Raw genomic sequence first — 15,808 nt, 5'->3', positions numbered from 1 at the left:
TCCCTATCAGCCTGCAGAGTTCTCTTTCAATTACTCCTGTGTAGCTAGCTGCTGCAGACTTATGCAGGAAACTTTATTGCTATTATGGAATTAGAAGTGATGGTATAAGTAATAGCCGTTCTCTGCTCTGGGTCCAAATCTGGAGAGTTCAAACTCAGAAGGTTCTATGGTGGTGGAAATGTGGAGAAGCAAAATTGGAGGCAGAACTTTGATGACATTGATAGCATTTTTTTACATAGTCACTTCCTGGCCTAATCATTTCATGTCTCATCTACATTGCTGCTCCACTGGCAGGAACAACCATAGCGATATCAAAGCAAGAGCTCATGCACTGGTTTTACAAAGTTAATATGCACGTCTGTGACCAAAATCAAACAGAGCTTGAATTTAGCTTGTTAAAAGATTCAAGACAGTCATAATTAATAATATTTTACACAGGTTTGTAATTGGACGAGAAAAACCAGGACAAGTAAGTGAGGTTGCTCAGCTGATTAGCCAGACCCTAGAGCAAGAGCGTCGCCAGAGAGAACTCCTGGAGCAACATTATGCACAATACGATGCAGATGATGATGAGGTAACATGCTTGTTAACATTCCTCCTATTCATTACCTTATTGTATTCATTTTCAACAGGGCTTGAGATGGAATGAATGAAACTGGTGTCATGTGAAAGCCAAATCCATTCTACCATGTGAATGAAAAAACTTATCTGTTTTACTTGCACATATGCTCTTTCTGTGAGCATATCACTCTTGAAGTGCAAAAAGTCTTTGAATCAGTACAGATTTTCATGGCTATTTAACATGAGGGCTGTGTTGTGTTAGCACAGTATCTGATCTATCACTCTCACTAATGCTTGATAGAAGTTTTTCTCAACTATTGCATAGGAGGGGAAAGGCTATCTAAATTCTCTCTCCCATTAACACAGCCTAGAAGTGCTTGCTTAGATTTATTATACTATACCATGATATGCTTTCTGCCCATCTTCCACAACAGATTCCAATTATTACTTCACACACTGTGACCATGAGTCCTCCCTCAGGAACAGTTGTGTTTTGCTGCATGAGTTTAAAATAAGAGAACAAATGTCTAGGAGAACAAATGTCAAGTTGATTGACGCTTGTATAAGCACCATTATTTTTGTGGGGATGTCTCCTGTGCCTGTATTAATGAAAGGAAGTTGGTTTCCTAATGCATTGCAGAATTATTTTTCTCTTTCACTATTATTCTCATTCTGTCTTCACTTAATATTCCTGGCAATTGATTTTTAGGTAGTGGTATGTGTGGGGAGAGACTGTAAACCTGTAATTCTCAATGCCTGGTATATGAGATGTGAAGTGTTGGTTTTAAACTTTCAGCTAAATCTCTCTTAATTTTTGAGGGATGGGTGGTAGTTCTCTAGTGGTTAGAATGCAGATTTATTGACCCCACTGACATGCATAGTCTTTACTGACATGTATGACTGACATGTATGATATCTGTATCGTTGCATAAATTAGTCGCTAGAGTGGGTAAAGGCAGCTGCATTACCATGCCATGTCAGTATGGCAGTTCACCACTCTGTTTCTCCTCACTAACACAGTTGTCTTGCCTAAAAGTTGCTCAGTGATTCCAGGCCTACTATGTGTCAATGTAGTTTTACCCTGCAAAATAGTGGGAAAAAAGCTGTAACTGTAGGACAGCGAAACAACGGACATACTGGAGGAGAGGGGGGAGAGGTGTCAGGGAGGGAAGAGGAGGTTGAATTCGTAGGGCTGCATGCCATATACCTCTTTCATGTCAGGGAAGAATTGGTGGGGAATATACTAGTAGATGGCAAGTTGGGCAGCAGTAACCAGGAGATGATTGAGTCCAAGATCCTGAGGAAAGGAAGGGTGGAGGGCAGCAGAGTAAGGACCCTGGACTTCAGAAAAGCAGACTTCGACTCACACAGGGAATGCCTGGGAAGGTTCCCCTGGGAAGCTAGTCTGAGGGGGGAGAGGAGTCCAGGAGAGCTGGCTGTACTTCAAAGAAGACTTACTGAGAGTGCAGGAACAAACCATCCCAATGTGCAGGAAGAGTAGCAAGTATGGCAGAAGACCAGCTTGACTTAGCAGGGACCTCTTCAGTAAAATAAATCACAAAAAGGAAGTGCATAAGTAGTGGAAACTTAGGCAAATAACTAGGGAAGAATGAATCTAAGAGCATTGCTTGGGCATGCAGGGATGAAGTCAGGAAGATCAAAGTGCAATTGGAGTTGCAGCTAACAAGGGATGTGAAGGGTAACAAGAAGGGTTTCTACAAGTATGTTGGTAACAAGAGGAGGATCAGGGAAAGTGTGGGTCCCTTACTGAATGGGGGAGGCAACCTTGTGACAGAGGATACAGAAAAGGCTGAAGTGCCAATGCCTTTTTTGCCTCAGTCTTCAGAGGCAAGGTCAGCTCCCAGACTACTGCAATGGGAAGCACCATTTGGGGAGGAGGTGAGCAGCCCTCAATGGTGAAATAACAGGTTAGAAACTACTTAGAAAAGCTGGACGTGTACAAGGCCACAGGGCTGGATGGGATGCACCCAAGGGTGCTGATGTGATTGCAGAGCCATTGGCCATCATCTTTGAAAACTCATAGCTGTTCTCAGTGGTGGCAGATGACAGAACCAGGAGCAATGATCTCAAGTTGCAGCAAGGAAAGTTTAGGTTAGATATCGGGAAGAATTTTCTCACTGGAAGGGTAGTAAAACACTGAAACAGGTTACCCAGAGAGGTGGTAGAAGCTCCATCCTTGGAGGTCTTCAAAACCCAGCTAGACAGAGCTTTGGCTGGGATGATCTAATTGGGGATGGTCCTGCTTTGAGAGGGGGTTGGACTAGGTGACCTCCTGAGGTTCCTTCCAACCCTAACTTTCTATGGTTCTACCAATAATTCTGTGAGAAGGACCCAGCCTCCTTTTTTCCAGTAGTCAAGAGGTAAAGGTACTTGTCCAGGAAGTAGGAGATGGGCTATGTTATGAGCTCGGTAGAGAGCTGAGGATGTTCCCCCTGCCTCCTGTAGAAGTTAGGCCAGTTGGTAGAACGAACTGTAGTACTCATGGGACCAAAACTGAGAGCAAGCAAGAGAAACCCTCACTAGGATCTCACAGCCCAGTGAAAAAAGCTCTCCCCTATGATCCCGAGTTCTAGTTTCTAGACCTTGCCCTCTGTGTTGTTTTTCCAATGTATTATTTAATTAAAATACACGAAGACTGCTTTGAGCAGAAACCAGGGCTCAGTCCCAAGAGAGCATCCTGCTAACTGAGCTACAGAATCAGGTTCCCTCTTGCATGATCCCTTTCTGTCCCTATTGCACATAAATTGGCACCCCAACGTTGGGGACAACATCCTGAAGAAACAAGTTTTCTGTGAGATAAGTAATGTTCTGTCTGCTACCACAGCAGTTTGGCTGTGGTCTATTCTCATGTCATCAGTTAACTAGAGTCAGTATTAAGAGAAGAGAGCTTCAAGTGAAACCTAGAGTTGAGGATGTTGGTGATTCAGTAAGTGACACTTTCTCCTAAGTTAATACCACACTTATGTTTCTAGATTAGTGTGAGGGGACACAGAGGGTGTTTATACATGTGCTCCAGGAGTTGGGGGGAGGCTGCTTTAATTAAAGCGCCCAGAGCATCACGTGTATCAGCATCCCCACACTGAAAAATGGCAGCAGGGACGCTTCAACTAAAGCTCATCGAATGAGCTTTAGTTAAAGCACCCCCTGCCACCATTATTCAGCACAGGGACACTGATACACTTGAAGCTGGAGTCTGCTGGAACACGGTAATTAATTGAGTTTGCTCTGATGTGCTGTAATTATAGCATGTCAGAGCAGCCTCACTGCATGTGTATAGGCACCCAACGTCAATGGAACTGCCTTCTCTCGGGTAGAACCCTCTACAAAACTTGCTCATCGTACTCCTTTTCTACCTTTTTCCTTCATGTGGATTCATTTTTGTTATCTGTATACTTACTGCATTATGTCATGTACCAAAAAACCCTTTGGAGCAAGACCTGTAGTATTTGTGTCATGTCTCCATCATGCAATATGGCCCTGCTCTTTTTTTGTTGCTACTGTGAGCCAATAATAATATACCAATAATAAAATATTAGCCTAGTGTGGAATTTGTGCATAAGTAGGGGTGTTAGGCCTAGTGTCCTAACTGAATTTCAGTCAGAATTATGACCTGCCTATGCATTTTCATTTAGAACAACATGCTGGGTGCCCGGCAGGCAGATGATCAGGTCGCTCCCAGCCACTGCCAACTCAGCATGTGCTGGCCAGGCTTCTTGCATGTAGCATGAGACGACCAAGAGGCACCAGCCAGGCACCATCCCCACAGCAGGCAGGTTTTCTGGTCAGGAGCATGTGCTGAGTTGTTCTGAGCTGCTGCTGAAGCAGCGCAACACACAGAAAGAGACCCGCCTGGTCTGCCAGCATGTGACGAGTTGCTCCAGCACCTGTTGCTGGGGCAGAGCAGCTCAGAGAAACTCAGCATGTGCTGGCCAGAAACTCTTCAAGCTATGGGACAGTGCCTGGCCAGCACCTGACAGGTCATTTCAAGCTGCATGTGGGGTTTCTAGCCAGCGGGTGCCAAAACAACTCATCACACGCTGGCAGGCAGCAACTTGGAGTGACCCTGGACCAGCCAACCAGGAACCCTGCACTTTAAGCTCAGGCACCCTCTGGTGGCTGGCCATGTGCCTTTCCCATTTTAGGTAAGTCGTATGCAATCATAAGATGAGGCTTGATTTTCCCTATGTTGAATGGGGAAAAACCCCCTCATCTTATAATCAAGTAAATGTTGTGGCTAATTTGAAAAGTTCTACATACTCTCTTACCATGGATAAAATTCTTTTCTTTTCTTTTTTTTTTACTGACAAATGAGTGACATTATTTTTTTCATTTACCATGAGTCATCACCTGAATAGATTTTCAGTTTTTATTATTTCATTTATTTATTAGATGTATATTCCCTACTCCCCAAAAAGAATGAAGATAGCTCACAATAAAAAAATCCAAAGATAAATTATAAAAACATAAAATATTACCTGCTAATAACTAAGCTTGCCCAAATAAAAAGGTCTTACAATACTTCTTGAAGTTTTCCAGGCTCAGGCTGTTGTGGGCTGCAGGGGACGGGAGTTCCAGAGCTGAGGTGCGACTACCACATCAGAACAACCTCCTCTGTGTTTTGAACCAAATGAACTTGGCAAACAGATGATGCTTACAGGTGATTGTTCTTGACTGACCTTAGGGAACACAAAGCAATATAATAGAGATTGCACTCAGAGGCCCCTGACAAATGTTAAAATAAAGATTCTATAAGATCTGATGCAGAATCCTAAAACCCACACTTCCTGCCATACCACACATGCATGGCAGGAGGTGTGATTGTGGGATCCTGCATCAGAACCCACTGTTCCATGTTACCAGTGCAGGGGGAGCCCGATCCCAGCTCCACCTGCCCAGCAAATAGCAAATTTGACTCCCAGCCAGAAGAGTGCACCATGTACTCCCTGTCAGCTGATCAGAGTTCCCAGTCACAGACATATCAGTTTCACTGGTGCTACCCCACTTTAAAACAATGTAAATATGAAGAAAATTGAATCTACTTTTTTATTTTGCATGTGATTTTTGAGGCATGTGAATCAACATTCTTCTGTTTTGGATGAGAAAATAAAATACAATTACTGTTTTTATAAATTTAGACTATTTTATGGTATTGTCTGCTTCGGTATCTGGAAAAACGGAAGTAATAATATTAGATAAAAAGCTAGCAAAGACCTATGTATCTGGGCTTAACAGAACTGGAGTAGTGAAGTGGCCGTCTGATAACCTAGATCAGTGGTAGGCAACGTTTTTTGGCCGGAGTGCTGAAAAAACCACAATGTCTACCTTGGAAGGTGCTGGAGTGCCTCCCAGCTGCAGCCAGCTCATGGAGCCCAGTCTGCTTGCAGCAGGGCTTGCAGCCTCCCAGCTGCCTGCTGGGAGCAGCCTAGGCTCCGTGGCTGGCAGCAACTGCTTAGAGCTTGGGCTGGCAGTGGTGTGTCGAGCAAAATGGCCTTGCGTGCCATGCTCGGCACATGTGCTGGGGGTTGCTGACCCCTGACCTAGATACATAGGTGTGAATTTTACCCTCCATGAAGAGGACTGCAGAGACTGAGCTTTTGCCCCCAGAGTATATATTCAGCTACTTTACAGAATAATTTTAAAATTTTTTTATTGTCAACTACTTTAGAAAACTGAGAATGAATTTCAAGGAGCCTCAGGCTACAACAATAACAATAGCAACTGTTACCTTAAAAAGGTTTGTTATTTTGAAGCAAATAACTGTTGGCAGTGCTTTGCTGCTGCTTGTAAAACACTAATTACATTTTTACATCTAGTTTATTAACTTGGCAGAGGGTCTGAACTACCTTACAAAATTGATGTAACAGGCACCTGTCTTTATTCATAATTTTATTTATGAACTGTATATAGGTGTCCCCTTAAATTGTCACATTTGTTCATTTTTAGCTATAGTTTTCATATCATGTATTGTATTATGAAGATCCTATCCTGCCCTTTCTGAAATCAGTAGCAAAACTCCCACTTATTTCAGTGGGATTATGAATGAGCCTATGCCATTCACACATTCTAGAGGGTTCACACATCTCAGTCCAAGGACTCTGGTGTTTCTGTTTCAGTTACTTGAATCTGCTGGAAGAAAATGATTGAGTGCATTCACACTGGCCACCCTCAGCTGGAGTATGATTTTCTTGCATGTCCACACTAGTATTGCCTTGCACTTCTTTCTAGGGAATCAAATTAAATATATGCCGCCCTTAAACAGGTACCCCAATGTGTTTTGCACACATTCAACATTGGTTTAAAAAGCAGTTTTAGCTAACCTGGATTGCTTTCTGTATAGACAAAGCCTGAGTTCACTGAATGAGTCTGATCTCTGCCTCCATGTATGGCAAGCAGCCAGGCTTTCCCAGCCCCGGGACGGGTCTCCAAACAAGTATGGAATGTTCGTTATGATCCAGACGGCCATTTTTTGCCCAATCTAATCTCCCCGAACATCAGTATGGATTGGTACTTTGGTAGACTTAACCCTAGTTAAGTCAAAGTGTAGCATCTGCACATAGCCATAAACATCAAACTCTCAGAAGTTTAGTGTAAGTTGCACTGATTATTATCTCTGTAACAACCAATGGAAACACCCTTGTGCATGAGTTTGAGGTGTTCCTCAGTTCTTTGACAGGGAGCAAGCAGTGTAATTTAGGTTGTGCCTGTAAGTAGGTATAGCGGCTGAAGTAAAAATGCCTTACAAGTAGATCATAATGGAATTTCAATTTGTTTGTGATTTACTTCAGTAGAAATCACTTGAATTTATATATAAAGTTTCACAAGAGTACTAGCATAATTGAAAATTCTTGAGCAAACTTCATAGTTTCATAGTTTGATAACTGGTAGGGTCGAAAGGGACCTAAGCACATCATCAAGTCCGACCCCCTGCCATGGGCAGGAAGGGATGCTAGGGTCAAATGACCCCGGCTAAGTGGCTGTCTAGCCTCCTTTTGAAGACCCCCAGGGTAGGGGCGAGCACCACTTCCCTTGGAAGTTGGTTCCAGCTCCTAGCCGCCCTGACTGTGAAGTAGTGCCTCCTGATATGTAGCCTGAATCTACTCTCAGTCAGCTTATGGCCATTGTTCCTTGTTACCCCTGGTAGTGCTCAGGAGAACAGGGACTCTCTCATTGCCTGCTGGTCTCCCTTGGCAAGTTTATAGGCAGCCACCAGATCCCCTCTCAGCCTTCTCTTGTGGAGGCTGAACAGGTTCAGGTCCCGTAGCCTCTCCTCGTAGGACCTGCCCTGCTGCCCCCTGATCATGTGAGTAGCCCTCCTCTGGACCCTCTCGATGCTGTCCACATCTCTCCTGAGGTGCGGCGCCCAGAACTGGATACAGTACTCCAACTGCAGCCTGACCAGTGCCACATAGAGGGGGAGGATAACCTCCTTGGACCTGCTCGAGATGCATCTATGGATGTATGACAAGGCATGGTTAGCCTTCCTACCGCTTCCCCACATTGGTGGCCCATGTTCATCTTGGAATCAATAGTGACACCAAGATCCTTTTCTGCCTCTGTGCTGACAAGAAGGGAGTTCCCCAACCTGTAGGTATGCTGCTGGTTCTTCCTCCCCAGGTGCAACACCTTGCACTTGTCCGTACTGAAACCTATCCTATTCTCATCTGCCCACCTCTGTATCCTGTTTTGATCTAGTTGTAGCCTGTCCCTCTCTTCTAGGATGTTTATTTGTTTTTATTATTTCCATTAGAATACAGTGACAATCTGGCTACCTAGTAGGAATATCCATGCCTTTTATAGTTTAAGTTAGCGGTATTCTTAGTTTTAAGAGATATCGATGGGCATTACAAGATCCAAAAGAGACCTGGTTTAAAATTTGAATAATTTGATGTAGAATATTCCTCAAATGCTAAGTATCCATATACAAGTTAGATCAAATGTCCTATAAAAAAGAAATGAAAAATACTTAAAAAATTACTAGCTTTAATATGAAACCTAATAAATACAAAATTTAAACTCACGTTGCTGACATCTGCCACTCTCACTTTAACAACATGCACAGTGCTTTCAGAGCTGTCCTGGAGCCCTGCCCAAGGATTTCAGAGTGGGAGCAAGTGCTTGTTTTCCATGCTGTGCTGATATCATAAATAATTCTAATGCAGTAACAAGAAAGTAAATAAATTTCTGCTAATATAAAGTATCCTTAAAATAAGAAAACAGCAAATATGTTATCACATGAGAGAGGCCAGAGTTTGTCGGAAAATAAATTATCTCTTCTACCATGAGCCTGGTTTTACAAACATAAACCCGAGCAAATTTGCTTACATGAATACTCTTATTATATTTAATGGGCTACTCATGTGAGTAAAAGTACCCTGTATATAAGTATTTGCACAAAGGAAAATATTATTGGATACAAAACTAAAAGCAGGAAAAGAACATATAACAAATAACATAATTTGGAGAACTGCTTAACTGCTCTGAATATCCTATTTCAGCACTAACTACATAGTAAGTATCTGCATTTATATAGAAGAGGGGTGGGGAAAATATGGCCAATGGGCTGGATCCAGCCCACCAAGGGATTTTGTCTGGCCCGTGGCAGATCCCTCGGTCCAGCCCAAGCCAGGCATAGGGAGCAGCCTGGGCAATGGTGCGTGTGGCTGGTCCTGCTACCCAAGGGCATACAGTGGGGCTGGGGTGGCGCTGCTCCCAGACTTGCTTCCAGGCAGCCCTGGTGGCAGCAGCTTCTTCCAGCTGCCACCAGCAGCAAATCCAGCTACCAGGTGCTGGGGCAGACCTGCAGTCCACTCCCTACGCTCCTGAGGCAGGCACTGGTTCCATGGACTGGGACATGCAGGGAAGGGATTGCAGCTTTGCTCTGGACCCTAGCCCTGCAGTGTCACTGTCTTGTGATCCTAGGCCTGGCTCTGCCCTCCCATCCCACTCCTGGACACAGCTCCCTGCCCACCCATCCGTAGCCCTGTTCCATCTGCCAAGCTGTGTGCCTTGTCCGTGTGGGTCTAGGGCCGGGGGCAGAGCCATGATCTACTGTCCACCTGCCCCTGCCCACAGAACCAGTGCCTATCTCAGGGCCATGTGGGGAGTGGATTGTGGCTGTGCCCTGGGCCCCGGCCCCATGTTGTCACAGCCCTGCAATCCTGGCCTCGCCCACCTGTGCTGATCCCAGATGCTGTTTTCCGCTCATCTGCAGCCCCATCCCAGCCGCCTGGCCGAGTACGGAGCAGAGCCACTTAAGGAGTTTTGATGAGCTGTAGTGGGGGGAGGGTGGAATGTGCTGACCTGGTCCATGACAGCTCACCAAAACTCCCTGAGTGGTCCTCCAGCCCAAATAATTGCCCACCCCTGCTATGGACTATACTGAATGTCTAATGGACAATATGTGTTATAATATGTATAAAATTCTCCTTATGCAGAATATGTATAAAATTATTACTGACGCAAAGACACAAATGGGTCTCCTTTTGCAGATATAGTCCGTAACATTAATTTAACATTCCTTTTTTTTTCTTTTATTTGTTAATACTCTAACGTAAAGTGCCCGGTATGCTATTGGAGCTGTTTGATGATAATATAAAAGACATTCACAGTCAAAAATGACAGGTGGGCAGCTAATTTCCATTGAAAGGGAATAGACATTATGTTCCTAACTGTAATCTGTGCCTTAGCAAATCTCTCCCAATATTTAAAAATAATTTTTAACAAAAATTATTCTAGCGCTTACTTTGAACATTGTGATGATAACGCTGTTCACTTTCTTCTGAGGATCTGAAAGTACTTTGCAAACACTGAATAAGCTTAATAAAATGTGAGTGTGCTGTGTATTTTTCTCATTTTTACATAAAGGGAAGGTGATGTAAAGAGAGAGAATACCATATTTTCTCGCATCTAACATGCCCCAAAGTAAAATATACAACTTTTTTGGAAAGGCAGAATGAAGAAAAACGGGACTTTCCCAGTGCCTAATCTTCAAATGACTCACTCTCCTTTTCCTGCTTAACTAAAAGCTGAAATCTTAGCTGCTGCTGAAGGCTGGTGTCCACAGGTAGATCTCTGATTTTTAAGAGAGCTTAAGAGTCTTCAAGGCTGTGAAATAGGAGGAGAGAGACCAGGAGCAGCCAGCAAAATTGCTCTAAGAAATGTTAGCTTGATTAGTGGAACATCAAGACCATTAAAAAATGAAAGATGTCATTAATATCTGTGGAGTGAAGAACAATTCATTAAGTATTCAACTCCCTTAGCTGCTTGAATAGTAATACCACAACTGCTGCTTGGTAGAGCAGGAATCAAAGCAAGTGATTTTATTCTGGGCAGAAAATCAGTTTTCTGCTTAAGACACTAAAATTGTGGGGAGGGGGCTGGGGCAAAGGTGTGCATGGTATCTGAGTAAATTTGGTAAGTGACTTTTCCAAATTCACAGAGTTAGTTGCTGACAGAATAATAATGCTGAGGGCTCACCTGGCAGAGACTGACCTGTACGCCAGTCCAATAATACAAAGGAAGGGAAGCTATCTTAAGTGGCACTTGAAGAGCCCTTCAGAGTTGAGGAAATCCAGATGTCAGAGAGCCCAGCACACCATTCCCCTTCTCGTATACTGGAATGTAGGCTTGATTAGTTCTATAACAAGTATAACAGTGTGCAGGATAAGAGACATTAACTTTTATCTGACATAATTATCAATGTCCTCATTTAATGGTTTTTCTCCTTAGTGCATATTCATTGGTGTTTTCCAGTCATTATAAGCACTTTTCATTGCTTTTATGCTGGTTATTCTTACTTAAAAAATAGCTTGAACCATGCTGTGCTTTTCAATATTCTCCCTGTTCTGTAAGAGAGCTAACATTTCACAATCCAAAGAACCACCCACTGCTTCTGTTCAAAACCAGTACAAGTATTTTTTTTTCATGCAGGGTGAAATCTTGTTTCCACTGAAGCTAATGGCAGTTTGGCCAGTGAATTCAGTGGACCAATTTTTATATTCCAGTGACGACTACTTCAGAAATGTGTCTTTCCATACACATCTTTTTTTTGTCTTATGAATTCAGCAATAATGAAGGCAACATGAGTTATACACCACCAACTCAGTTCCTCCCATACTGATAATGGAGATTCCCAGCTAAGTCTTGACTGAGTTGCAGAGGGGTTTGTGTATGGGAAAAGAGATAGAAGGGAGAGGGGTCCCAGTATGGAAAAGGTTGAGAAAAGCTTTTTATAGTAAAACTGACTTCCTCTGGAAGTGCTGCAGCACTTAGATTTTGTTTTCCTATACTCTGATGCTAAACCACTACAACGGTTCTACCGTATCATTTGGAACCCACAACTGCTTATGCTAGATCTAAAAAAGAAATAATCATCGTTGCATGCAGAATTCTGTGCTTCTGTACTAACTTGGTTTTAGAAAGTTTTTAAGTGTTACAGATTTAGGGCATTTATACACATGTTCCAGGAGTGTGTGTCTGGGGGGGGGCGGGGGAGGCTTTAATTAGAGTGCCTGGAATGTCACATGTATCAGTATCCCCATGCTCAAAAATGGCTGTGGGGGTATAGTTAAAGTGGCCCTGTCACCATTTTTCAGCATGGGGATGCTGATGCATGTGATGCTGGAGTCTGCTGGAGCATGGTAATTACCATGCTCCAGCAGACTTAATCAAGTCTGCTCTGATGCACTGTAATTACAGCACGTTGGAGTAGCCTCGCTGCACATGTATAAGCACCCTTAGATTTTAAATAACATGCAAACAACCCAGGCCTAATGAGAGGATACTGAAGTGTTTTAATTCCATAACATTAAGACAGGGGAATATGCTACTGATGAAGAAGATGAAGACATGGGACCTGTCTTGCCAGGAGGTGACATGGCAATTGAAGTGTTTGATCTGCCTGAAAATGATGACATGTTTTCCCCAAGCGAGTTGGACACCACTAAGCTTGCTCACAAGTTCAAAGAGGTAAGCTCTAGGTCTGGGATTTTTTGGGGCAGCATTGATTCTAATAAATATATTTTTTGATACTTTGGTTTCCTCTTTGATTAATATAATTGATTTCCAGCTTATTTAATCAATACTCATAAATGGCTTGAGCAATTCTGTTTAAAATTAAGGGAGATAGATTTTCTTAGCTGTTTTAAATACATTTTGTCAGGTAACTGTTGTGTTGACAAAGGCTCTGTGAATCGTGAATCATTAAAGCTGCTTATTAGAACTGAGTATAATTTACGGCTTGATGGGTTTTCAATAAAAATGTACTTTTATGTCTCAGCACTTTACAGGTTTTTGGCTAGGAAAATAAAGATGCGAGTTAGTCCATTAGTACCTTCTAGATTATCTTTCTACAACTAGAAAAACTGGTTAAACTTAAATAAAATGAATGTAATGGTCTTTTCTTTGTTTCCTCTACACATCTCACATAAACACTCTTAAATAGACTGTAATGCAGCATGTCTGGTGGTTAGTTCACGAAAGGCTCCTGACTTGAGAAACAGGCATATTATATTGCAGGGTGGAATATGATTGCTGTGGCAGTTCTGTGAGGGAAGAAAGCTTAGGTAGTGTTTGCTAGTATTAAGTTTGGCCCAGGTAAGAGAATCAGTAAATTCATACCCCAAATGTGGTGGTAAATTCATACCCACTTCTCTGTAGGTAACAATATATATATTATTTAAATAAGGTGAATTTGGAAAGCTTAGGAGCAGTCAGATCCTCACAGGCGAGGTGAACAGCAGAATCCACATTTTGTAAAACGGGAGATTTAAACAAAACAGGATCCCCCTTCCACAAAGCCAGTTCTTTTCTGTAGATATAAGTGATTGATTGGCCTTTGGAAATGGATGTGGAAGATAACCACATCATCATTCAGTCAGTGCCCTCCTTGTATTAGGTGCTTAGCATTATTCAAAAGTATGTCAGTCCCCACTGGTGGACCCTCTTCACTGGTGACTTGGTTCTCTCGCTCCTTTGTCTTCTGTATAGTCATTTGTACTTGTAAGGAGTGGTTGTAAAACTAGCATTCTGGATTGGTAGTGTTTACATTCTTCTTGCACTTGGTATATGCAAAGTGCATAAGCAGTGAAGGGCAAGCAAATCCAATTAGATCTAAATGGAGCAGGACATATATCCACCTACATAAGGGCTGAAATCTTTGATTACTAACTCAGATGACTGTAGCTGTTATACATGTTGTTGATTACATTTAATACAATAAAGACTTGTATGATTGATATTAAAGAGCATACTCAGGTATTTTCCAAGGTATATGTCCAGAATTCCTTCAACACTAGATGTAGTATTCCTGCCCACACTGCGGAGTGCACTTTTTTTTTCTTTTTTTTTTTTGCTAGGGTTGTATTTAAAGATTCACTACTCTTTCTTGTTCTTATCCTGGAGATGTGACAGTGTTAAATAAGTGGCTGAACATAATCTTCAAACATAACAGTTCAGCATAGTTAGTTGAATTCAGATATTGTAGGTGGATAACATGCTCAGATAATTTGACAGGCATGCTATTTAAGCATCTTATGCCTTTTGCTACAATTTTTTCCTATAGTAGGCAATTGGAATACATGCTGGGTAACTTCAAGCACATGCTTTCACCACCTTAGACCTCCATTTTATGAATCTGTACAATAGGGATAATATCACCTTCTGGAAAATGCCTTCATATTTACTGATGAAAAGTACTATACAGGAGCTAGGTAGTAATAATAATATTTTTAAATGTTTTTATATAGTGTGTGCATATTTGTAAGCATAAATTCAGTATGGCAATATTGGTAGGAAAGACATTTTTAAAAATTGTTTTATCCCATTAGAATCCAGAAATATGATGCTAGATATACATGTACACTGCTAGCCCCTAACACAACTCCTGCCAATAATACCCTCTGATTCTAGACAAATTAATTTGTAAATCTTTTTTCTCTTGGTAGTATCTTCAGAATACTGTTTCTATCGCTGTGAAAATAAATTTATCAATATTCATCAAGATTTTGAGGAAGAAATTTGTGTGTGCGTGTGTGTATATGTATATATGTATGTATGTGTATGTATATATGTATAAAATAAAGTATTATCAGCACCATACTGATTATATAGGAAAATATGAAATAATATTTGATTGCCAAGTATTTGCGTGACATTAAACAACCATGGAATAAAATGTGTTCTCCTTCCTCAAGATACATACATGAAATATTATACAATTCAAGTGCAGATTTGCTTGTCAAGTCATTTACCTCACCCATGTATTGCTAATGCAGAACTATACTAAAACATCTCTGCCTTCCATCAAACAAAAATATGTATTTCCCTTCCATATTGCAAGCACAATTTGATTTTGTCTAAACAGAGACATTTCAAAGATCTAGGCTAAGCAAAGGAGCATTTTGCTGCTTCTGCTTTTGAATTGCTTCTATACCAATGGATTTGCTGTAGCATGTATTGATTCAATTATATGACTCAGTGATCAGTATTCATTTTTTACCTAATAAGAGGAAGTGTAAAAAATAACTGTTAAACCCATCTGTACCTGAGTGGATTATAATTTATGCGAGAGTTTGGGGCTTGTTTGTTTGTTTGTTTGTTTGTTTGTTTGTTGTAAGATTCTTTACTAATAAGCCTACTCATGTGTTTTCTTAGGAGAAAGGGCAAAGAGCTGCAAGGAATGGACTTTCCATTGCAGCATCACCTCTGGGAAGGGCATAGTCTAAAGCAGCCAACCTCCGCCTTAATTCATCTCATCCCAAGGCAATATGCTTGTTAATAAAAGTTATGAGCAGGGATCCGGGTTTTCCATTTCCCATGGAAAAACAGAAAAAAAGGTGGATTTTGCCTTTCAACCAAGATAAATGCAGATTTGTAATTTTAACGGAGAAATGTGTGAATTTGCCACTTTTGCAAAGAGCTATCTGCAGGTTGGCAGAGTCCCAGCCTGCAAAGGGCTGGGGGGAGAGAGAGAAGGGAGATCAGCCAGGGGATATCATGTGCATGTGCACGTTCATGCCTTCACATGGCCCTTAGGCAGCCTGGAGAGCAGCTTCTGCATGTAAGTCTGGGGGGAGGGGGATTGAGGTCCCCATAGGGAGGGAGCTAAGGAGTTGGGCAGGGCTGGGGCTGGGGATGCTGCCCAGCTCAAGTGGTGTGTGGGGCTTAGGGCCCAGGTCTGGAATGCATGGCTACAGGGACCCAGCAGGGAGCTGGACAGAGCCTCGGG

The 15,808-nt window shown here is 42.1% G+C and overlaps 1 protein-coding gene across 7 annotated transcripts in view; it reads left to right on the top strand.

The window, feature by feature from the left end:
- The window catches only part of PPP1R9A (protein phosphatase 1 regulatory subunit 9A), a 110,962-nt gene that overhangs the window by 39,202 nt on the left and 55,952 nt on the right, over window positions 1–15,808 (top strand). For 5 of the 7 annotated variants that reach the window (XR_003095038.1, XM_025209010.1, XM_025209009.1 and 2 more), the window contains exons 5-6: window positions 439–574; window positions 12,394–12,549. Coding sequence is in view for 6 of the 7 variants with exons in the window: in XM_025209010.1 (XP_025064795.1) it covers window positions 439–574; window positions 12,394–12,549 (292 nt within the window). In the remaining variant the exon portion in view is untranslated. Of the gene's footprint in view, window positions 1–438; window positions 575–4,773; window positions 5,240–12,393; window positions 12,550–15,808 lie in introns of those variants that run through there. The other 2 variants (XM_025209013.1, XM_025209011.1) reach the window with 2 other exon arrangements.

Source organism: Alligator sinensis, unplaced genomic scaffold (assembly GCF_000455745.1).
Source record: "Alligator sinensis unplaced genomic scaffold, ASM45574v1 scaffold196_3, whole genome shotgun sequence".
In the NCBI taxonomy this organism is placed as follows: domain Eukaryota; kingdom Metazoa; phylum Chordata; order Crocodylia; family Alligatoridae; genus Alligator; species Alligator sinensis.
Note: the sequence above shows the minus strand (reverse complement) of the source record. Positions and strands in the feature narration are given on the sequence as shown.